Source organism: Lampetra planeri, chromosome 53 (genome assembly GCF_965212315.1).
Source record: "Lampetra planeri chromosome 53, kcLamPlan1.2.h2, whole genome shotgun sequence".
NCBI lineage: Eukaryota > Metazoa > Chordata > Hyperoartia > Petromyzontiformes > Petromyzontidae > Lampetra > Lampetra planeri.
In genome coordinates, this window is record NC_136159.1 from 7,041,948 (window position 1) to 7,066,173 (window position 24,226).

Here is a 24,226-nt window from a genome sequence, read left to right on the forward strand (position 1 = left end):
CTAAACGCCATCCCCATCCAACCAGGCAAAGCTCACTGAGGTATCAACTTGTTTTTCAGAAGCGACCTGGCCACAAATGATTGCTCAACAAAGTGGCCCCATCATTTAAGGCCGAGTCTACCTAGGGAAGGCGCAGGACTGCTCGAAACATTCGCCACTGTTATTTGCTGTGAGTGTGAGTAGAACAATCTGAAGCCCAAGCTTTTGCACAATTTTTCTGTCATAACAACGGCGGTCGTTTCTCATCGCCGACGCATTTTGGTTATTACAACCACTTTCGGAAAAACCGTGCCGTCGAAAGAGCGAGCGAGCGATTGATGGCAGGTCGTTCTCTCCCAGTCCGCCACCACCACCACAACAGCAACAGCGGCTCGTTAGCGAGAGAATCATTCTAAACCCCGTCACCCAGCAGCAAGCCCTGTGCGCGCGCACTGTAAGCCGAAGACGTCAGCTGGGAGGAATGTGGGATTCCAAGCGCACAAGGGTCATACACACAGCTGATCCATTATGCCATTTGCACACGGAGGCAGGGGTGGTGGTGCTAGAGGACAAGGGAGGTACAATTTACCCAGCTGTGCCGTAGTGGTACGCTCCCGCGGGCAGAATGGGAGCGTTCACACCTGGCGACTCGCATGCACGCCGCGCTCCCAAAGGTGAGATGCCGTAAACTCTCACGCGTGGACTTTCCCTTCTTTGCTGTAATTCCGTAATGCGTGGAAAAGGCTGCGAGGCCTCACCGTTGGCACGCCCGCCACGCGACCGTGTGGGTCGTTGGCCCGACATTCCAACTGTTGGCCCCTTTATGACAACAAACAAGGAGATTAACCATGACTGTGGTATCAGCATCGGCCACAATCTATCGACTGTTGGAAGGCCTCGCCCTCAGCCCTAAGCCGTCGCTCGCCACCCTGTGACCCTACACCGGCACATGGGCTGGTTTCGTCGCTCCATCTCCGGCGATGGGGCGGCGTAGCTCTCCCACGCCTTCTCCAGGGGACTGAAGAAGCCTCGCGTTGGGGCAATCGCGCCGCCAGCCAGCCGACCGATATGGGTTTCGGCAAAACCGGTGGAACGTTGAAAAGGAAAGCGACGGGTTTTGAGAGATCGGAGCGTGAGAGACTGGAGCCCGCCGTGAATGCCGGATGACGCCGGCTGTCATCTCGAGAAAAGCGTCTTCGTACAAAATTGTCAAAACTTTGTGCTGCGTTTCAACATTATTCCGCTATTGATAAGCATATATCTGGGCCCATGGCGTGACAACTTTGATTCGACTGGCTCTGTTGTCGGGTGGTGGAAGGTTATAGTTCGAACCACGACATCATACCTAAGCCGTCTAAAACAAAATAAACAAATAACTAATCAAAATGTAGTGTTCTCCGAAATGTTTTCCGAGTAATCGGCGGGGCTTAGGTTGTTCCACAATGTCATCATTTTTGTCGCACTTTTAAATTGTGCAACTGAGTGTTGTGCAACCGGCAGCGTGTGTTACGAGCCGAGTGGTAGTGTAGCGGTTCACGCACTGAGCTACGACCCTGGCAACCCGGGTTAAGATTCCTGCTCATGGCCAACACCGGTGACGATTATCTGAACCGGAACTGGGCCTCTCAAAGGTCAACTCGGCTTCAAATGAGTACCTGGTGCGATGTGTCAATATCGTCGCTAAGGAGACAAAGGCGGTCGGGCGTGGTGTTGGCCACCCACCCCATTCGTGTGCCGTGCCGAACTGCATAGGTGCTACTCGCTAACAGCACTTGCCCCAACAGTCAGTTAAGGCTCTATGGGGGATCTTTCTATTTGCTATGAGCCGTGGGGGTAGACTACTCATCTTGGCGAGTGAAGTGCGGCCCAAGACCTTTTTCCGCAACCATCGCTCAGCAACGACACGGCAACAACGTGAGGTGCAAACCGCACGGCTGCGTGGAACCGACGCCGCAATGATCACCCCATCCGTCGCGAATACGATCATCGCATCGCGCGGCAACCGTGCTCGCAGCAGCGGCGAGCTGATGACGACGACAACGCCGCCACCGCCGGAAATTCCCTAAACACGAATGTGCACAAGCACACGGCCCGCGGGTTAACAACGCACAAATCGTCCACGACGAAAGTATCTCAACGTTAACGTTTAACCGCACGCGCGGCACTCAAAGCGGCAACGTGTCCTCACTTTGGCCGACGACCTTGAGCTCCGCAACGCGGCGGAGATTTGCGCCAATAAGAGATTGCCGCACGGCACGCGGCACGCAAATTAATCTCTCCGTCTGGCACCCGCCCCCACCTGCCCTGACTGCCATCCTCACCGTCGAAGTGGCAGGCAGCACCCCGGTTCTGATATAAGCGACACTTCTTTACATTGCAATCGCGGGGGTTGGTGAGCAAAGGGAAAGTTCTGATACAAGCACACTTCAAATTTAAGCAAACTTGGCCCTGCTCATATCCAGCTTCCACTTGAGTTCAGTATTTTTTGAGAGTAACTAAAAATTGCATGCGAAGGTCAAAATAATTCCCTGCTCGAATGAGCGTTGAGGCGGTGCTCACATCCCCTACACAGCAGCCCTGAGCCAGTGGTGGAAATTCCACATTCCCATGATGAGGGCGAGTCTATCCGTAGGGCAACCAATGCTGTCCTTGCCGTGAAGTGGAACTCGTTTTACTGGCGACGAAGGATGATGGTGGGCCGCGTCAACCACGTCCAGGAGTTGAACTCGCAACCGTCTGCCTGCTAACCACTCAGGAATGTTAATTATTTCTCGAATTCATCAACATTACATTCCTGTCTAGCTATGAAGGACAAAGTCACATGTTTGTAAGCAAGCCAAGAGACAATGAGATAAATATAAACAAATATTTTGACATTAAGTATTATGATCACCGTAATTCTACATTCCAGGATTCGAACAAATTTTGTGCGCACATCAGAGGTCGCAACCGGGTACCCGATACCCGTACCCTACCCGATACCCGGCTACCCGTACCTGGCCAGGTACGGGTACCCGTTTGCGACCCTGGTGCGGCCGGGTACGGGTACGGGTAGGCCGTGAGTCACTGGTAAGTAACCGTTTGTCACTCATTTTGGGTAGGGTACGGGTACGGGTAGGGAACGGCTACCCGTACCCGGCCGGGTACGGGTACCCATTTGCAACCCTGGTGCGGCCGGGTACGGGTACGGGTAAGGAATCAAAACCCGTTTGCGACCTCTGTGCGCACACGTGCAGTTTGGCGATGTATCGTGGAAAATCACAACGTCTCGCCGTCTCGCACGATGTGATTTTTTCCTCTGCCGTTTCATTTTGCGATGTTTGCCAATGGGCCATTTTCAAAACAAAGCATTCCAGAGTTTACAAAAATATATAAATAGCATCGATTACTATTAACTTTTCTTTTTAAAACAGAGGTAAAGTCAATGATATTGAAATGGCGAGACTTTTTGTAACCGCTCTTCATTGCAACGAAACCTCTACAAACTCGGGTCAAAACAAAGTGCCCCAAGGAGAAATGCCTGGTGGTGTTGAAATGACCTATCACTCACCTTACAGCAAGAGTAATAAACACTACCGCACTGTACTATTACAGGGCCCAGCAACGCAGGTCAAGGGAAAAATGTAATCGCTATGTTGGTACAGTTGAACTGTTCGTAGAAAACGGTCCTTTCCACTGCTGCATGAGAGCATCCCCAGTGGCGATGTTAACAACACACCGCACCGGGTACTAATTTGAGGCCGAGTCGACCTAGAGAAGGAGAATGACCGGTTCAGATAATCATCACTGGTATTGCCCGAAGCTTAAGAGCGGCGTTTCACTGCAACCTCCCCTGCAAATGGGATGAGACCACCTCTTGGCTCTAGGGATTAACCGGGTCGAATTTTTCGAGTTAATTAAATCGTAAGCAATCACTTCTTGCGCTCACGATCCCACGCGCGCATCACGCATCGGTGACATGCAACGTGCGTGCAATATGCATCTTCTGGATACACGAAGAGTGTATGTATACCGTAATATACGGCGATGATTGCACAAGTGTCCAGTGTGGTGAAGTATGTACAAACAACTGCCAGGACCGGCACGGGGCATGGAGACCTTCACCCAACAGTCGAAGGACAAAGCGGCTGTAAACAAAACGGCATTCGACCCTTGAACCCAACCCACGTGGGACGATAATAAGACGAGAGCCACTCCGTCTTTGAACGCTGTTTATCTACGGTGGACAGACTGGCCCCTGGTCATATGAATGTGGAATTCTTCCCCGTCAGAATCAATCACACCGTGAACTGAAGATCCAGGACAGCAAATACATTTCTTAGCAAGGACAGAAAAAAATTACTTTTAAAAAAACGTGGCATTTAAAAATTCTTAAATGGCCATTTCACAGCCCTTAAATAGTGGTGTAAATTCCACATTCCTATGACAGAACAACCACTGTTAAGAGTCGCACACACACTGGCGCTCCACTCATCGAGTCCCCTTAAAGGACAAACAGAGCACAGCCTGTGCCGCCCCCCTTGGCCGAGGGCTTTGGATCAATGCGACAGGAGACCTGTCCCCCCACAAGCCACATCGTCGCTCGTGAGCGTTGTTTGTTTGGGTTGTTTGACCGTACTTCACCCACCCTGGCCAGTCCGGGTTGGGGAAGGGGGGGCCGACGGTGGAGGCCGGGGCTGGTTCATTGGCAATGTCCATAGCCTGGAATCTAACTCGGGCCAAAGGGGCAAAACGGTTCAGTGTGTCGACCACTGCGCCACCGCTCCATCCCGGAGAGCAGTCTCGAGTCAACTGCGCCACGTGAAAAACAGTGCGACTTTGGTTTCACGCGCTCAAGACTATTCGTCAGCAAGAAACCGGCTACGCAATCGTCACATGGCACGACTTTGCTCGTGACCAAACTGCCCAGAATGTGCCCGAGCTTAACCAGATCTTGGAAGCAGAGAGGATTGCATCTGGCAAGTACTTGGATGGGAGACCACGGCCAGGATTTTGCCAGGAATCGTAGGCGTGCGGAGAGGAATTGGCGAGGAGACGGCAGTGGTGAGTGTCGCCCTCTCCTCCCTCTGGGTGGAGGGATTTCTCCGGGTTCCCGGGAGTCACTCCCACACAGAGCCAACACTCAATGACATTGGTCGAGCATCCCAGTGTTGCGGGACTCTCCCGCACAAAGGTCTAGGAGACTCGGTGAGGCTGTTAATTAAAACAGTCACCGTGTGTAAAGATCTCCGCCGAGAGGTGCACAACACCGGTGACAATTCCACATTGTTTCTGTTTGGGAGCCGGTCTCTCCAACCATGACTGCGTGATCCAACACGGCGAACCGCGCTAACGAGCGAGGGAGACGCGGCTCCTCGTCATCGGTGTGTCTCGAGCGAGCTGTGAAAATAGCACCTTCTCACGATGGGGTGGGGAGGGGGGGCCAGTACATCTGTAGGGCGGCCAACGTTGACTTGCCACAAAAGTGGCACTCGTTTCATCGGCCCCAAAAAGATGATGGGGCCGAGTCGACCACGAACATTTTGTAACCTTCAAATCGCGATTCTCGCTCACTACGATTCACAACGGCGGCATTCCGCACCATGACGGGGCACTTTAAATTTCAGCGATCAAATTTCACGAGATCACTTCTAGCCGTGCAAAACACAATTTGTGTGTGGCCAGCACCACGCCCAGCTGCTTTTTGTTTCCCCAATGCTGATGTTCACTCGTCGTGCCACCTACTCGTCGTTGATGAAGGCGAGGCAAGGAAATGGTTACGAAATCTCTCGGGGTTGGTGGGGAATAAAATTTTGGTTTGCCGAGGTTCGTATCGTGGTGCGTCAATCGGCCGTGCCACCAGACCACCATTGGTTTACCAAACAGCTGGGACAATTCGTGAATTAATTCCATTAACCAAATATAAATTGGACCCAACTGTGCGTGTCAATCAACCACACGTCCCGCTTTGGACAGGGCAGCTGCCGAGGCATCCCGCCTCGCAAAGGTAGAAAACCCCCGACTACAAGCCACGCCCAGCGCGACACAACCAATTACATCACCAAGCACCCCCGCCCCAACACCTCCCGTCCAGCGTCACACGCGGTAACAGGAGGCGAGGATTTTTTTTTTTCTCCCCATTTTTTTTTTGCATCAACCGAAGCGATAATCGGTGGAGTAATCGAGAACTCGAACGACTGGACAGCCCGATTCTGTTCACCGCACACAGACGCAAGCAGCAGAGCAAGGCAATGGAATTTGGGTTGCATCGACACACCTCGATTGAGAATTTGTTCCACTCACTCTGCGCGCTCGAGGAGCGATCGTCTGTACATTGGCGGTTGCCTGCAGCGAAATCCGAGGGCTCCCTTTTATTGCAAAAACAACCGACTGGGTCGGAATGAGCACGTGATGGCGACGACCGCGGTTAAGACTTTGTCTGCCTACACCCACACAGAACAGGACCAGGCAGGTACTGGGGGTGGGGGGGGGGGTACAGGGAGGGAGGGGGCACGGGCGGTGGCCTGCACATCGTCGCTGTGATCCTACAGGTAAAACAACGATAACCCCGACTGTACACCCCCACCACGTTCATCATTGTTTTACTGTTCATCATCATCACCATCCTCGCAGATCGTCCGTCACTGTCTGCTGCTCTCTTCGCGATCCTCATCGCCAGCAAGTGCGACGGCGTCATCGTCGGCAGCAGCAGCAGTCGCCGCTGACGGAGTTGACCAAATATTCCAATATAGGATCACAGAGCTTGGGCAATTTTTGGCTCCGGTTCGGGCAGCCTTCCCGCTTCGTCCGTGGTTTCCCGCGCCTCTGTGCGCATTACAAGCCCCCACGCGATGCAATCTGCACGGATGACGCAAAGTAAAATACAATTAGGATTATGCGTCATTACCTTCAGGCGTGTAACAATGCACCGGATGGTTGATGAAAGTTAATTCTGACGCACAACGATGGACGAATCGAGTCGAGCGCGTGAGAGGTTATTATATAACCTGCGTGCAAATGCTACACGCTGTTAGCTTTAGGCTAAATGGCATAAACATGAGATGAAAACAAGATGAGGGGAAAAAGAAGACAACAATAATCGATTTTTTTTTATTGACTTGCAACCCCTGAATCATGATCGAATGTATCACATTCTTCAGTCGGGTGGGGATAAATCGTTAAGTACTTGATCATCATCATCGTCATCATCATACACTGATCAAGTCCACAAAACCCACAGAATTCCACACAAACAGGCGAGCCAAGTCACCTGCACCCACGTGCATACAAAAGTTCGACCAAAGAGCTCAAGCCGTCTTGCACGCAGCCATGTTCCAGCCAACACCCACCAATACCGAAACCCGCCATTCGCCGCTAAGTACCGGTGACATCACCACGGTGCTTGTGCCAGGCCAGGTGCACAAAGTGCACCAACAACCCACCACATGCAAGGGCACGTGCCTGTTTGTCTTTCCTCTCCCCCCCCCCCCATTACCACAACTTTATCCCAAATCCACTCACAAGTCACACAAAGAGGAGAAAACTCTTGATGTGAGAGAGCAGTCCGTGGAAGTGCATCTCACGGAGCTACTTCTGAGCTCCCTACTTCGAGTGAATTCTTATCCACATGGGGGTGGCGGCACTTTGCCACCCATCCCGCTAAAAGATAAACGTTCGTCTCGTGATGTGGAACTGATGATTTTAATTTTCAGAGACGGAATTTGGTGGCCAAATTCACGGTAGAACCAAATTTAGATGTTGGGTTTTCTAAATACAGTAAAACCTTGGATTGCGAGCATAATTCGTTCTGGGAACGTGTTTGTAATCCAAAGCACTCGTATATCAGTTGTGATCACGTGACGCTCGGCAGACAAAGCGTGTACAGGTACTACTCGTATTGCAAGACCTCGCTCGTTTATCAAATTAAAATTAATTTAAAATGTTTGCTCGTCTTGCAAAACACTCGCAGACCAAGCTACTCGCAATCCAAGATTTTACTGTATATATGTTTGTATGTGTGCAGCCATTCATGACCAGGCTGAAACTATTAACTCGCTACACTTGAGAACCCGGATCAATCCTGGGCCGTTGACTGGATTCGAACCCAGGCTCTCAGTGTTGCTGGCTCAGAGCTCCGACCTCCGAGCCAGTCAACCACCCTTGGCGATGGTTTTACAGTGTAAAAGGTGTCCAATTGTTATAGGAACTCTGACTAAATGCTGCCCCAGCAATCGTCTATTATAAATGTTTGCTTTATAGCCTCACTAAAATGGTTCCAGTTAACAAAGACAAAGACCCCTCGTATAGCCTTAACAGACTGTTGGAGCAAGTGCTGTTAAGCGAGCACTTATGAAGGCCAGCACAGCACATGAGGGGGTTGGTGGCCAGCACCACGCCCGGCCGCCTTTGTCTCCCTAGCGGCAATGTTTTTACACGTCGCACTAGGTACTCATTTGAGGCTGAGTTGACGTAGGGGAGGCCCAGGACCGGTTCAGATAATAGTCACTGGTGTTGGCCTTGAGCGGGAATCAAACCTGGATCGCCAGGTTCGTAGCGCAGCGCAGTAACCGCTACACTACCGCTCCCCACACACACACACACCTCTACACTGGTAATGTGTGTTCACCCGAGTGATCACCCCCCCGACACATTGACATCAAGGACGGCGACAAATGAATAAGAATTCTGCGAGCGTGAGGACGATGAATCCATTAAGGGCCACTAACCCACTCAAATTTGTGAGCCCCTTTAAAATGGGGTGGCTACCCATCCCCCCACATGCTGCCGCCCCGAAGGCAGGAAACCCCCGACAAGCCACGCCCAGTGTGACGTGGCTGATGATGTCACCAAGCCCCGCCCATCACCTCCAGTGGTACGAGTGGTGAGACTATTACATGGGGTTATTTGGTTAGCTCAGCGATCGAACAGAGAGCAGGTAGTTATCTTTAACCGAATAACCAGACAGCCATGCTCTACTCCATACTCTAAATTAACAACAAACATCTGTTTCTGGTATTTACAACCGGAAAAAAAAATATTTGCAAGCCTGTGATGAAAAGCAGGGTTCTTATCATCATCTGATGTTATCTTTAGGGTAGTGTTTCCCAGAACACTGACACACACCTTTACACCGCATAGCTCAGCGGCGGGCTCGAGAACACATGGCCTGCACCATTTTAAGCCGCCCGCATGCAGCGACCGGGCAAGGTCTGGTGCCGCGCTAATTCCGAGTAAAGGCCCCGCACTTCGTGAAACGCGCACGCTCCCGCATTCATCCCGAGTGCTCGTTGCAAGCGTTGCCACGCAGCTGTGCTTGTCAGATGGAGCCGCCTGGTTCCATTCGATGATTGCCACACTCCGTGTGAAACAGTGACTTAGGAATTCAGCGGTCGCCGGTTCGATTCCATCTCCCCGCCTGGCAGTTGAAGCAATGGGACCGTTCCTTAAATGGCCTCCCTTTCTCTTGTCCACCCAGGGGTATAAACGGGTGCACGACGGTAATTCGGCCGGCGGGGGTTGCATGTCGTTGAGTAAAGCGTGGGTGTTCCCACCTCTTCCAAGGTGTCCAGCAAGCGTGGAGGAGTAGGCCAAAGCACCGTGGAGAGCGGCTCTCTAACGACCCCTCTAGAGCAGTGGTTCCTGACCTTTCTGAACCCGCGGAAGCCTACCTGTCCACACCGCAGATGTGTGTTGCGCCTTGCCGTGCAGTTAGGAATCTGGTGCTTGTGAAAAACGTCGTGCCTGCAAGAAATCCTGTGGGACCAATTGCCTCGGCGATGACCAGACCTTTAGGCTCAGGAGACAATAGGGATGTCAAGGCCAAAGGGTATATACATGGCGACTAAAACACGTGGAAAGTTGTCATCGCAGAGAAGCAACCGGCACTTTTCATGAGCCGAGTTCACGTGAACGTGCGGCACTAGGATCAAGCGGAACTCACGATTTCTGCTCTTAGGTTTTTTCGGTAAAGTCACGTAGGTAAAATAAAATAAAAATAAATTAATATTATTGCAAAATGTTATACTAATAGAAATAAAATAATAAATCACGACGTTTCGGAGGCAACACAAGTCTCCGCGACTTTACCGAAAAAACCTAAGAGTATGAATCCTTGCAGTCACGAAAGCTTCAAATCTAGAATCACGATTTCTGCCCCGGCGGGAACGCGTTGAACACCGCGGGTTGCAGCACAGACTAATGGAGGTGGATGAAAGGGCGACAGAATGGCAGCATAATTGTTTTTATTATTTAATGTATTGAAATGTTTTGCATACTAACCTCACCATCATGGATGAAAGTGAGCAGAGACACGCATCTGAGCCAGCGGTTTATATTTTCTGCATTTCTATGGCAGAGGGGAGTGGTGGCGTCAGCCCCATTGAAGGCCCGAGTAGAAATAACTGCTGCGAACGTCACGTGATCACAAACAATTACACACCAGATGAGCTACGTAACGTAATCACAACACAGTTGTGTGAACAAATCAAAATTACCGGGATGATACCTATTTACATTATTTGAATGGTGTTCTTTTTTAATTATGAACTTCCTAAAATGTTTTTTTCATATATAAGAGATCTTATCTTCTTGGTTCTTTCGGTAAAGTCACGTAGAAGGGAAACAATAAAATAATAAAAATAAAACATAATAAAATACATTTGTATTTTATTATGTTTAATTGTCACGTAGAAGGGAAATAATAAAATAATAAAAATAAAACATAATAAAAAACATTTGTATTTTATTATGTAAAATTGTTATTTGATTATTTTATTATTTCCCTTCTACGTGACTTTACCGAAAGAACCAAGAAGATGAATCCCTGCAGTCACGAAAGCTTCAAATCGAAATTTAAGGGATCTTAGTTCCATTTGGTGCAGCCCTATTATTTTAATTAATTAATTAATTATGCGCACTTTGAGCTCCTTGGGACCCTAAAAAGGCTTCTGCTCGGTTTTGCTTGCGCCGAGAGCTGCTGACACTGGACATTGTGAAAAAGTTTGGCGACCGACCGACCAGAAGGGGGAGAGGAGGGGGGGGGAACCCAACAACAACATGCGGCCACACTGAACGAGAACAGCGCGGCATCTCCGCCGCACATCGTGTGGCGGAGAGGAGGAGGAGGCCGCGTCAGAGACTCCCTGGGGCACGGGGGAGACGCTGAGACGCCACGACCACCCGCCCCACGAGCCCAATAACAACCTCCCACCATCGCCACCGCTGCTGCCCCCTCCGTCATTTTATTAAACGGCTGACGAAGACGCAAGGTCCACCGGCGCGGGCATGGGGTGGTGGCACCCAAACTAACCGATAAACTATGAACTATTTTTTTTATTTTACCGGGTACGGCCGACCGAGCTGCATAGCTGTTTTTCAGACGCAACCTGGCTAGCGCAAATGATAGCTCAACGAAGTGGCTCATCATCACGTGGCAATTGGCAGCAGTAGCCAAATACTCTCTAAATGCGTCATGCTGATTCTCAATGTGGAGGAGGGGGGAAAAAAGGACCCGGAGAAAAATCCACGCAACCTCGGGGAGAGAGAGAGACACGCAAACTCCAAATATACAGCAGGCGTCAGGGTCGAGATCGAACCCACGAACTCCTGCATATCAGGCGAGGTAGTTAACATCTCACCACCGCGGCACTAACGGCAATTGGAACGGACGTTACATATTATATTTGATAAAAGTAAAAGTTAAGGCACAGCCTTGCAATTGCTTGCTCAAGCCACTGCAGGCAGGAAGGGCCTCTATCCGAAGGAGCTCTGGAGAGCACCTCTCGAGGGTGCTTTGGCCTACTCTACCACACTTTTACCCGCCGCTATGTGTAGCTGCATATATTTACTTAATATTGGCACATACTCCCGCGATAAATTTTACTTTTCCGGTTATGCAATCACTCCTCTCCCTGTTTGTGTTATTTTCCCTTCGCTTTTTGTAACTTTCTGTGATTCAGGTCACTCTTGCCAATGAGAATATCCTGGTTTTTAGGTCTCACCTGATTAAACCAACTAAAATAAACTACAGCTGACCTGGGGCCAATTATGATTGTAACTGCAAATTTACAATTGACAACAATGTCCCTGGAAATGTCATTTATTTCACGTTGTTGTTGTTGTTGTTTGTAATTGTGATTGGCCCAAACAGTGGCTCATCGGTACAACATAAGGTGACAAAATGCTAACAATGATTAACTCAAATTTTTTATCTCTCCAGCACAAACTTGGATGATGGCAATTAATCGGGCGGTAGCTTTGCACGAACGTAATGACGCTTTATATAAGGGTATCTCCGTGTGCTTTGTAAGAGAATACAATTTTTGGGAAAACCCAGATTGCGATGCAACTCATCTCGGGAACACGGAAAGACTCTGCCCTTCTGTGCGAACCTCGATCCCGGCTGGCCACTCGCTGTGTCTGCGCCAAGGTCGTGGAACTCCCTACCGTTTGAAATTCGTTTATTCAATAATGTGGATACTTGCAAGTCTCGTATGAAAAAATAAACACATCTTCCCAAGTCCGTTAATTCTATTAAGCTTCTCTGTCTCTCTTGGCCTCTCCTGATCCCACATTCGTGGAAGGCGCCTTACAAATACATGCAAATTATTCATTGGTAAATGTGAAGCATGCACGTGAAACAGACGGTCATTGCGATCCAAGCCTTCTGCCCGCGGTGGACTCAAGCAGCATATTTCACCCCATGTGGTGCCAAGCATGGGCTCCGACTGCACGTCGTGGAAGTGCTCTTTCCTACTTGCAATTAGCACGGTGTCTGTAATCTACTCAGCATGTTTACCCCGAGCCAAGGGCAAGCGGGTTGGTACACACACACACAAAGACAAAGACCCCCCGTGTAGCCTTAACAGACTGTAGGGGCAAGTGCTGTTAGCGAGTAGCACTTATGAAGGCCGGCACGGCACACGAGGGCAGTGGGTGGCCAGCACCACGGCCGGCCGCCTTTGTTTCCCCAGTGGCGATGTTTACACACCGCACCAGGTACTCATTTAAGCCTGAGTCGACCTAGGGGAGACCCAGAACTGGTTCAGATAAACGTCACTGGTGCTGGTCGTGAGCGGGAATCGAACTCGGGTCATCGGGTCCATAGTGCAGTGCACTAACCGCCACACTACCGCTCCCCACTCACACAAAGACAAAGACCACCCATACGGATCTGCAAGCGTGCGAATGAGCACCTATTACGGCTGGCAACGGCAAACGACTAAGTGGCGTGGTCAGAACCGCACCCGGATGCCACCTGTCTCCCCCGGTGCCAATGTTTCCCAACACCTAAGCAGTTCTCAAGCCACACATGTGGATGCACAGACATACGTGACGTACAAACGTTAACCATCAGTCCACTGTTGGACGAAGGCCGCACACACGCACACCGAGTCACGCATAAATACATTCCGACTTCCATAACAAATGTCTGGGATCCTACCATCGGGGGATCGTGTTCCGTGTCTGAGATCGTACCACTGGATCGGATTGGATGTCAGAAACTCAGCAGGGTTATGCCTGGGCAGTATTCGGCAGATGGGCGACGACTATGCGTGAATAAAGACCAATGCTATAGGCCGCTGCAATGGGGTTACGTTGTCAGCAAGATGGAAGGGCAGCAAAAGACAAGTATGAACAAATGTAGCCACTTCCGTGCCCTCGTCGAGGAGGCCGCTCTCCTCCTATCTTACAGTTACATGCTAATCTCTCACATTAACATCACTAGCCCCGGCCACTTCTTTATGACCCTTGGGCTACACCCATTTCAAACATTTTAAAACAGTCTGCCTCAGCAGCAGACCATGCTTTCCCACCTGATGACGGCCGCTTGTGTTGTGCCCGAAACGTCGTGATTAATTTTATTTTATACCTAGGTGACTTTACCGAAAGAACCAGAGTATTAACAAATAAGAATGGGTTTTACCCAGTCTGGCAATAAAACAGGAGCTGTTAGATGTTGAAACACCAAATAGACCCCTTTTGCAAGGATTCACGTCTGCATTACCCACACACAGTAGTTGCGGTGAGCACGCAAACAAAACATGCTCCAATAAGCATATATGCATTGTCCTTGAAACTGATTGGTCTACACCAGAGACAGCTTTCTTTAGGGTGTCAGACCAGAGAACAGCAAAAGGTGAACACAAGTGTTGTACTGTACTTGTACGCTGCAACATCTACGCTCCCCCCCCCTGTCTTCACCAACCGGGGCTGGCCAGCGTGCGGTGAAGTACGGTCAAAGATAAACCCCCGCAGCCCGCATGGCGTGGTGCAGACAGAGGTAGTCGTCCAGCGGTGGGCCGACTCAAGGGCTCTGCGATGTACAGACACAACACACGTACCCCCCCGCCACCACCTCCCCCCTGTACAGTCGATCACACGTGTGTATCGGAGCTGGTTTGACGAGCAGTCCTGCCCAGGTAGATTTATTGGCACACACCCAACAGTAACAAAAAGTGAGCATGTTTTTTGCAATAAAAAATAAATATACAGGTCCCTTCAAAGGGCAGGGTGTGGAGTCTTCGCCTGACAGTTGGTGGTGATCTCCGTAACACCCAGTGCGGTCGTAACACGGCGAGTAAACGAACAAACACACACAACAACACACACACCAACAATCGCGTGCGGAGCTGCTGCAGGTGAATGGAGAGTTGGAATCGCTCGGCTAATTCCCCGGCAGAGTAGTTTTACTTGCGGGAGGGAACTGGACAGCCAGGAGAAAACCCCCACACAACCCCGTATCGGTGCCCGACCTTGTTACAGACCAATTCAGACCGTATTGGTCACCCCCGTATATCCTTATAAATCTCAACGTTCATCCTACAAAGCCCCATCACAAGGGAGAAACACAAACAAATAGACAATCTCCACGAGTACACTCACCACTAGTACTTACCACTACAAACCTGTCAATCCCTTAATCAGTGCCCTACCTTGTTACAGGCCAATTCAGACCTTATTGGTCAGCCCCGTACCCTTATAAATATCAACGTTCATCCTACAACGTCCCATCACAAGGGAGAAACACAAACAGACAAAAAAATAGATTTTTTTGTTGGCCTCTATTGAAACGGATGTATGCTGTATGGACCTGAAAACTCAATTTCCCTGCACAAGAATACGGGCTAAACCATATGGGTTGGCACGGCATGTAGGCAAGAAGACTCCCTTCTGCAAGGGTCACAACAGCACCGAAGCGACTAATATTTAGTAGGGCCGAGTTAACAGGGCTCAAAAGTGATGGATGGTGGTGACAAAAGTCACAGAGAGCGCGACAGGCTTGTAAAATCGTGCGGGCAGTCGCAAAAGTTGTCAAAAAACAAAGGAGAATTGGACTTTTGCTCTTTATGGCAAGACAACTGGAGGTGTCAAGATGTTCAAGCGCCAAAAAAAAAACCTATTGCAAGGCATCAAAAGTGTGCAATAGCCACACGTACATGTGGCAAAACATGCCCTGGCAATACATGCGTCGTCTTTGAAACCGATTGGCCTACACCAGAGACAGCCTCGTCTCGTTTTTTATCCGTGTAGAAATAGGTGGGGTTGGGGGGGGGTTATGACATAATATGCGTCATCCGTTGTTATTGTTGACGAGAGGAAATTGCTTACGTGCGGGGAAAAAAATGTGCATCACATGGACACGAGCGAGCGAGGTACCGGCGGGCCCTGCCGGGAGTGAGGAGCAGCTTCTCAAGGAGATCGCCGGGCAAGCGCCGACCAAATCGACGTCGAAGAACGATGGGAAAAAACCCAACATCGCAACAGAGCGCGAGTTCCACGCAACATCACGGGCACACGCCGGACATACAGCGGGGCGGACGGCCTCCGTGCGGTATGCAAGAGCGTCAAAAGCTGTCGGTCGGTCACACTCGATCTAATTTATTTTCGACGGCCCTGTTCTTCGATGGTTTTTTTCTCTCAACGATCGCAGTGTGCCCTCTCTCCCTCTCTCTCGCACGTCTTTTTGCGTCTCGTTTAGAACGATGAAATCCAGGACCCAGTGAATTTGCCCAGAGACACGCGGAGAGAGTTACCCCAACGTATACACCAGGGAATCACGCGCACACACACACAGACATTTCACAGACCAACAAAGACAAAGATCCCCTGGAAAGCCTTAACAGACTGTCGAGGCAAGTGCTGTTAAGCGAGCACCTATTAAGCCCAAGAAAGCGCACGAGGGGGTGTGTGGCCAGCACCACGCCCGGCCGCCTTTGTCTCCCTAGTTGTGATGTTTACACACCGCACCAGGTACTCATTTGAGGCCGAGTCGACCTAGGGGAGGCCCTGGACCGGTTCAGATAATCGTCGCCGGTGTTGGCTGTGAGTGGAAATCGAACCCGGGTCCCAGGTTCGTAGCGCAGCACGCTAACCGCTGCACCACCGCTCCCCACTCACACACCAACAAAGACAAGACCTACGCTGGGTAGGGCTGTGGTTCACACGCTGCAATACGAACCAGGCGACACTCGAGTTCGATTCCTGTCCAACGGGTAACCTCAGCGGCGAGCGATACTTGAACTGGTCCTGGGTGCCTCCTCTCACCAACCCACAATGACCGGCGTGGTGAAGTACGGTCAAAGAACCCCTCAAACAGCCCCCGAACAACAAAGCGATGTGAATCAGCAGTTATATAATACGTAAATACCCAACCGAATGTGGACCATTATCGCAATTGTCTTTCGCTTGAGAAAGCCTCGGCAAAGTCTCGTGAACCTGTTTCAAGAGAGTCCTGCTTTTGGATGTTTTAGCCAGACCATTATTGAGTATTTATATTCGCGAGGAAAATTCTCTTTTTTGGCCCAGCACTGCGAAGTACACGGTTGAGATAACCCGCGTGACCCAACACGGCCTTCATCCAGCAGTGGAGTGAGCAAGGAGCGCGCATTTGATTTTATTCCCTCTCGTTGCAGAGCGAACGCCGGCTAAACTGGACTGGAACGCGATTAGGGCACGAAAGCAATTCGAGCAGAACAGCTTAAGAGTGACGACAGTGGATCCATACAGTGGAGCACAGAGCGCACACACAATGAGGGTTGGCGAGCCATTGTGCGGATCCTGATCTATGCCCCTTCTCCTCTCGCTGACGCGCACGCACACAGACACACACGCGCACACAGACACACACGCGCACAGACACACACGCGCACAGACACACACGCGCACAGACAAACACGCGCACAGACACACACACACAAAGACACACACACACACGCACACAGACACACACGCACACAGACACACACGCACACAGACACACATACGCACACAGTCACACACGCGTTGTGGCCAGTCCTGCAAATCAAGGGACGTTTCAGAAGGGCCGCTCACGACAAAGGGGTAACGTCCCCAGACGATCTCGCTCTCCCCTGTCGCCTCCCTCGCTGCTGGCTCCCTCGCTCGTCCATCTGGGCTTGACAACATTCAACTGTGGGGGTCCCCCCCCCACACCACCACTCGCTCAAAGTCCCACACCGACAATTGGCAACGGCAGCGGCATCGGCGGTGGTGGCGGCAGCCGGAGCCCACGCCGGTGTCGCCCCCCGCATTCCACGTACGGCTTACAAACGAGAAAATAAATAAGAAGGGCAGCGACGACGAATGACGGAGCGCGAGCGAGTGGCCAGGCGGTGACCCGCCGCCGCCGCCACCCCGGACCGACACTCACCCCCAGCGTGCGTGGCGAGAGATGTCGAGAGATGGAGAGGGTCAGGCCCCCCCCCCGCCGTCCCCGTCCTCAACGTCGAAAAATAAGAAAATAGAAAATCCCAAACTCGCGAAGGCGGTGCGGGCGGACGAGCGCTGACCACGGCCACGGAACCGGACACCGCAGCGGCCGCAACCACCACCACCACCACCACAAAGCCTCGCTTCCCTCTCGCTTGAGCTGTGCTCGTTTTTTTTCAGCCTCAGCTCTGCCTCTCTTGTTGGCCTAGTCCCTTCTTCCTCTCTCTCTCGGCTCTCCCTCGGCTCTCTCTCTCTCTCCCCCGCCGTTCTTCCCTCCGCCCTGTTGGCTCAATTGCCTCTCACTGGCCAAGGTACACGACCAACACCCAACCAGAACATACCTCCATATCGTCAGGGGCACGCTTGCTCCTCCCATTTCTCACCCGCTCTCTCTCCCTCCCACCACCACCACCACCCACCGTCGCAAGTGAATCTGGGAGGCAGCGAGCGATTAGCATAGCTAAAGATACTCTCGGTGGGCTCTCCTCCGTGTGGCACAACCCTGGCTGCACAGCAGGGACCCGGCGGTTTCATTGTGCTCTCCAATCGCCGCGTGTACTCCCCCTCCCGTACTTGCAGGGCGAGTTTTATTGAAGAGATAGTTTTCAAGGTGGGGGGTTGGGGGGGGGGCAGAGAGAGGAACGAATGCACTCGCACGCTGGGTTTGTAACGAGAGTCGGCGTCGCTCCCGAAACCCTGGCACACGCCGGAGACGATGTCTCGCCTCGGTCTGGCAAAATCGGCAGGGAGAAAAAACGGAAACAACGAAGGACCTTCCCGTGCAATTTCCACGGCCCAAACGTTTCACGGGGCCACGATTTCACGGCTGCATTTGATTATTGACGGCTCCTCCGACGCGTGTCGGGGTCGCGTAACCACGGCGTGCCTCGTCCCAGAAAGCCGCGAGAAAGGAAAACGCCGAGCGGCGAGCGAGTTTACCGCAATTTTACCGTCAAGTGATTTGACATTGAAAATCTTTGTGCCGAGCATTTTGATGAGAAAAAAATATCCTCTGGCTACGACCGTCCCTGCGCCTCTGTTTCTCAAGTAAAAATGCCAACCTGTGCCTGTAAACCGTGAGAAAAAACAATTTGCCCATAACGAAGGTAGCGATAAAGTTTGGCGAGATACAATGGACTTGCACACTCGAGGTCCGCCGCCGCGTTACTGTATCACTCCACGCTCGCTATCACTCCACTCAGCCACGCAGCTCAAGAGAGCAATTCGTCGTCGACCGCTCAGAAAACGCGCTATAACGGTGTGTGCGCTCCACGCTATAACGGTGTGTGCGCTCCACGCTATAACGGTGCGCGCTTTTCGTGTTGTGCGTGAAGCGTTACGTAACAGAAGAACTGCGTTATCACGAAAACACGTTATAGTGTGAACACTGCGCGTTAAGCGGGGACCCACCGTACTTTATCGTACAACTTCGCGACAAACTAGGACCCAGGTCGGAAGAAAGGGGTTTTCCCTTGCCTATGGACATCTGGCAGTTCACCAGTGTCGATTCAACACGAGCCTCACTCTGCTGACGAGACACTGTGCGCCAAAAACCGGACCAGAGTTTGCTTGTGTGGAACCGATGCTGCTGCAATGATGTAAGAAGATAGATATTTTTACGTTGTATGTGGAGGGGACGTATAGGCGGTGGGGATAACGTTATCTGCGGATCTGTTTTGGTACAAACAAATTGCATGGCTACTCCCCACCATAGCCAGGAGCACTACCGCCCTCTGCCGTCTGGAGCTTGTATTTTTGCCGTGCATCTACAGCGCCTTTTTCAATCCACTGCTGGATGAGAAGGATTTCCCCTCCCCCCCATGCCTCAAGAGCCGTGGGGTATATTTGACCATACTTCACCGTACTGGTAAGTACGGTAAAGACGGGGCTGGGGGGGCAGAAGTATAGACCTTGTGGCATAGTAGAGTACAATTTATATTGCTGCACTGCCCTCTGCTGGTATGCATGCAGCAGCAGCCTTGTTTCAGTTAAGTTTCATTTGTTAGGCATAGCCCTGTGAGCCATGCGGCTCTTGAATAATAAATGGCCAACGGCCATACGGCCTTGCACCGTGGTGCTCTTTCTCAATGTCGATTCGTATTTAGTCGTATCGTTCCTGTTCTTCTATTTACGGGAGTTCACCCAAGAAAGGCCGAGTTTCGTTACTTTTACGCGAGGGTCCTTGCAAGTTTTTCTTTTTTTTGCTGCAGTAGGGAGGCGATGCTGCTGCTGCTGCTGCTGCGTAATCCCACTTGAGTAACTTTCCAGGTTAATTATCAGCACGAGGATGTTTTTGGTCGATATCAGTTACATTGTGTGTGTGTTTTTATCGACAGAAATCGTAGAGCTTGGAGGATACCCATTGCTGAACTAGGGGGAAACCATTAAAAGAACAAACACTCTACACAAAGAGAACATACAAACGCTCCACACAGAGGCGCCCGAGCCGGGAATAGAACCCAGTTAACATGCCCCAGGTGGTCTGTGTGTTCTGCAAAACGTACCCCCGTAGGGCAGGGGTGGGGAACCTTTTTTCTGCCAAGGGCCATTTGGATATTTATATAACATCATTCGCGGGCCATACAAAATTATCAACTTAAAAATTAGCCCGTTATATTTGGTCAAACGTTTTACTAACTAACCCCTAAAGTGATGGCTGGAACTGCTTCTCTTTGGTGAGGCGTGTGATGTTAGCTGGTATTGATGATGTTGCTGCTACTCGCAACTGCTTTTCGAGGTTTGCTCCTAGATTTATTGAATTTCGAGTCCCGCCTGTGGTTGCCTTGGCAGGGCCACACCAAATTATTTTGCGGGCCTCATACGGCCCCGCGGGCCAGACGTTCCCCACCCCTGCCGTAGGGCGTACCGCAGAGCAGAACCGCAGAGGGTACCCGCACAGCGTACCGCAGAACGTGCAGGGGCACGTACCGTGCGCGCGCGGTGACTTACTGAGACACTGCAAGGCGTCGCGTGATCCCAGCCCCTTCCCGCAGTGCGAGCAGTGCGTGGGGCTGGAGAAGGTGGCCGAGGCAAAGCGATGAGCCCCACCCTGCGGTGGCTTCTCCTTGCCCTCCTTGGTCTTGGACTGCGGGAACAGCGGAGGAAGAACCGTGAAGACCAGAGAGAGTTATTATAGCGAGCAAGAGAACGAGATATTGGGCAGAGAACGATCCAACCCACCCCCGATCCGTCACCCCCACTCTATCCCAGCGACACGACCGGCAACAATTGCGGGCTCAGAGTTGGATTCGACAGTCGATGATTTTTGGTCTCGCTCGGTTCAACGCCGGCGTTGCAGTCAGAGTCATTCGTTACGCTGCAAGGGCTCAGATGGACCGCCTGGTAACGCTGAGCAGCGGCAGAACTACCGAACCACCACGATCCCACACCAGCAACTTGATGGCACCACGGTGGCTAGGAGATGTTAACTACCTCGCCTGGTATGCAGGAGGCCGTGGCTTCGATCCCGACCCCCGATGCCTGCATATTTGTAATATGCATGTTCTCCCCGCAGTCACGTGGAATAATTTCCGGGTCTCCCGGTTTGTCCCTCCACATTTAGAAACATGCATTGAAAGTATTTGGTTGGTTTCTATTTCCACATGATGATAAGCCACTTAATTGATTTATCATTTGTGAAAGCCAGGTCGCTTATGAAAAACAGCTATACGGGATCAGTGGGTAAAATCGTGGTAAAATAAAAATATGTTTTTCGTTTTTTTTTAGACTGCCACGGTTCGCAGGATGAGGTTTGATTCTACAAATCGATTGATTGTTTTTGTCTCATTTGTCTTGTTTGCTGCTCCGTTGTTTTCTCACCCAATAAGGCTCCAGCGTTGGAAATGGTGGAATAATTTCACAACCCTACACCAAAAACTCTATTTAATACCAGGTTATTTTCGTTTGTCATTTGCATTGCCTCATTGTTGTACCATTTGCATGCTCAATTTGGCCTCGCTGTGAATACATTAATTCCTTATGGCTTTAATTTAGTTTCGAGTTAGCAAACAATTATGTTCGTCTCACACCTAGATCGCTTTTCATTTTCGTTCCGTTTATACGATTCATTATATTAAGTTCACGTAATTTAAGATATACGTTTTAAACAATAAAGCGACATGGGTTACCCTATTCATATTCTTGGGTAACCTTTCGTATAATCACCGAGTTGCTTTTATTTGGCGCGTAGCACGTCAACCGATTATAACTGTGAGCCAGACAGAACACGATTTGTCCCACCATTTTTTTGGGTTTTCTATAAAAAAAAGTTATATACGGGCAGTGTCGGATGTACTCCGGCAAACCGCCCCCACCCCCCAGCCTCTACTGGACATCTGTGAAAAAGAGCTTCATAGCTCATCGGATTCCAACCTCCGGTCTAAATCAAGATACGGACTCCGAATCGCTGGGATTGTGGCGAAGCTGCTTTCAGTGTCGTCAATTTTCCCATGCACCGACTTGTTCCACGATCGGATTCCTTTGGGTTGTGTCAGCGGTGGCCACTACGACACCGAGCCCCGCGATCCACCGTGGCGGATCTCAACGGGCTCCAGCGATGACCAACAATCACTCGGACGGATCTCACCCCGTAAATCACGACAGTATAGACGTACCGTACTCGCGGCCATCTACTGGTCAGACGTTGCCATTATTTAGATCAGGGTTCAGCAACCAAAATAACAGTAACAGTGTAACAAAAAAATCGAATTCGGAAAAAAAAGAACCCTCAATATTTCAAGAACCGCAATGCATGTGGTGAATACGAGATGGTGAGTCCTTAATAAATAATGTCACGAAACAGTCCTTAAAGAACCATACCTGTCAACCCATACGGTTTACTCGTATTCTTGTACAGGGACATTGAGTTTTCAGGTCCATACGGGGGTACAGCTGTTTCAATACGGGCAACAACAAAAATATATTATCTATTTGTTTGTGTTTCTCCCTTGTGATGGGACTTTGTAGGATGAACGTTGAGTTTATAAGGACACGGGGTGACCAATAAGGTCTGAATTGGTCTGTAATAAGGTAGGCACTGATAAGGGGTTGACAGCTATGAAGAGCCGCATGCGGTTCCGGAGCAGCAGGTTTCCAACCCCTGATTTAATCGAATACATTCTTCAATCTTGATTTGAAGCTTATCGTGACTGCAGGAATCCATACTCTTTTGTTCTTTCGGTAAAGTCATGTGGGTAGAAATAAAATAAAACAAATCACGACGTTTCGGGCACAACACAAGCGTCAGTCATCAGGTGGGACAACCTCTTGCCACGGCAGCTCTCTCGCCCACTTCAGCAATACATGCTTCGTTGGAGACTTATATTTGCCATCATTCGTATTGAGAATTGATGTCTGCTTATGCTGTGATGTTCTGATTTGTACTTTCATCCGGCAGCGGAAACAGCTCAAGACCCGACGACGAAAGGCCAATCGGGAACGCTGTTTGCAAGGAGCGGGGGGGGGGGGGGGAAATCCTTAACACAGCAGTGGATAGAGCCCGGCCAAGCCCACCTTGTTGCGGTTCTTTGTGCTGGTCATGCGGTTCTTGAGGAAGCTGAACGTTCGCGCCACCCGGGTTCCGGCCTTCTCCCCGTCCGGCTTGCTCGGGGAGACCACTCCCGGCTCGTCCGCCCTGGACGCCACACAGCAATCATCAGTGAGCACGGAATGCTGCGGAGGCCTTAGCTCCAGTAGCGGGAGTCACAAAGCGGCGCAATACATCATCATCATCACCACCATCATAATTAGTATTATTGTTATTTTACTGATTCAGCGATTGTAAGTGGCGTCAGAATAATATGACGAGAGAATCGTAAAGAGGCGCCCGACTGAAACCTCTTCTCGCAATCAGGTGGCGCCGAATACGTGGCACACGGCCTGGCACAAGGCCTGGCACAAGGCCTGACACAAGGCCTGACACAAGGCCTGGCACAAGGCCTGGCACACGGCCTGGTACAAGGCCTGGCACAAGGCCTGGTACAAGGCCTGGCACAAGGCCTGGTACAAGGCCTGGCACAAGGCCTGGCACAAGGCCTGGCACAAGGCCTGGCACAAGGCCTGGCACAAGGCCTGGTACAAGGCCTGGTACAAGGCCTAGTACAAGGCCTGGTACAAGGCCTAGTACAAGGCCTGGTACAAGGCCTAGTACAAGGCCTGGTACAAGGCCTGGTACAAGGCCTGGCACAAGGCCTAGTACAAGGCCTGGCACAATGCCTGGTACAAGGCCTGGCACAAGGCCTGGTACAAGGCCTGGTACAAGGCCTGGTACAAGGCCTGGTACAAGGCCTGGTACAAGGCCTGGTACAAGGCCTAGTACAAGGCCTGGTACAAGGCCTGGTACAAGGCCTGGTACAAGGCCTGGTACAAGGCCTGGTACAAGGCCTAGTACACGGCCTGGCACAATGCCTGGTACAAGGCCTGGTACAAGGCCTGACACAAGGCCTGGTACAAGGCCTGACACAAGGCCTGGTACAAGGCCTGGCACAAGGCCTGGTACAAGGCCTGGCACAAGGCCTGGTACAAGGCCTGACACAAGGCCTGG

General features: G+C 51.0%; 1 protein-coding gene across 1 annotated transcript in view; it reads right to left on the reverse strand.

Annotated features, from left to right (window-relative positions):
* Positions 1-14,344: 14,344 nt before the first annotated feature.
* The window catches only part of LOC144734907 (uncharacterized), a 57,566-nt gene continuing 47,684 nt past the window's right edge, over positions 14,345-24,226 (reverse strand). Inside the window, exons 9-10 of the mRNA XM_078617348.1 lie at positions 23,197-23,317; positions 14,345-20,770 (exon numbers count right to left, since the gene is read on the reverse strand). Of these exons, the coding sequence (XP_078473474.1) occupies positions 20,330-20,770; positions 23,197-23,317 (562 nt within the window). The 3' untranslated portion in view covers positions 14,345-20,329. The remainder of the gene's footprint in view (positions 20,771-23,196; positions 23,318-24,226) is intronic.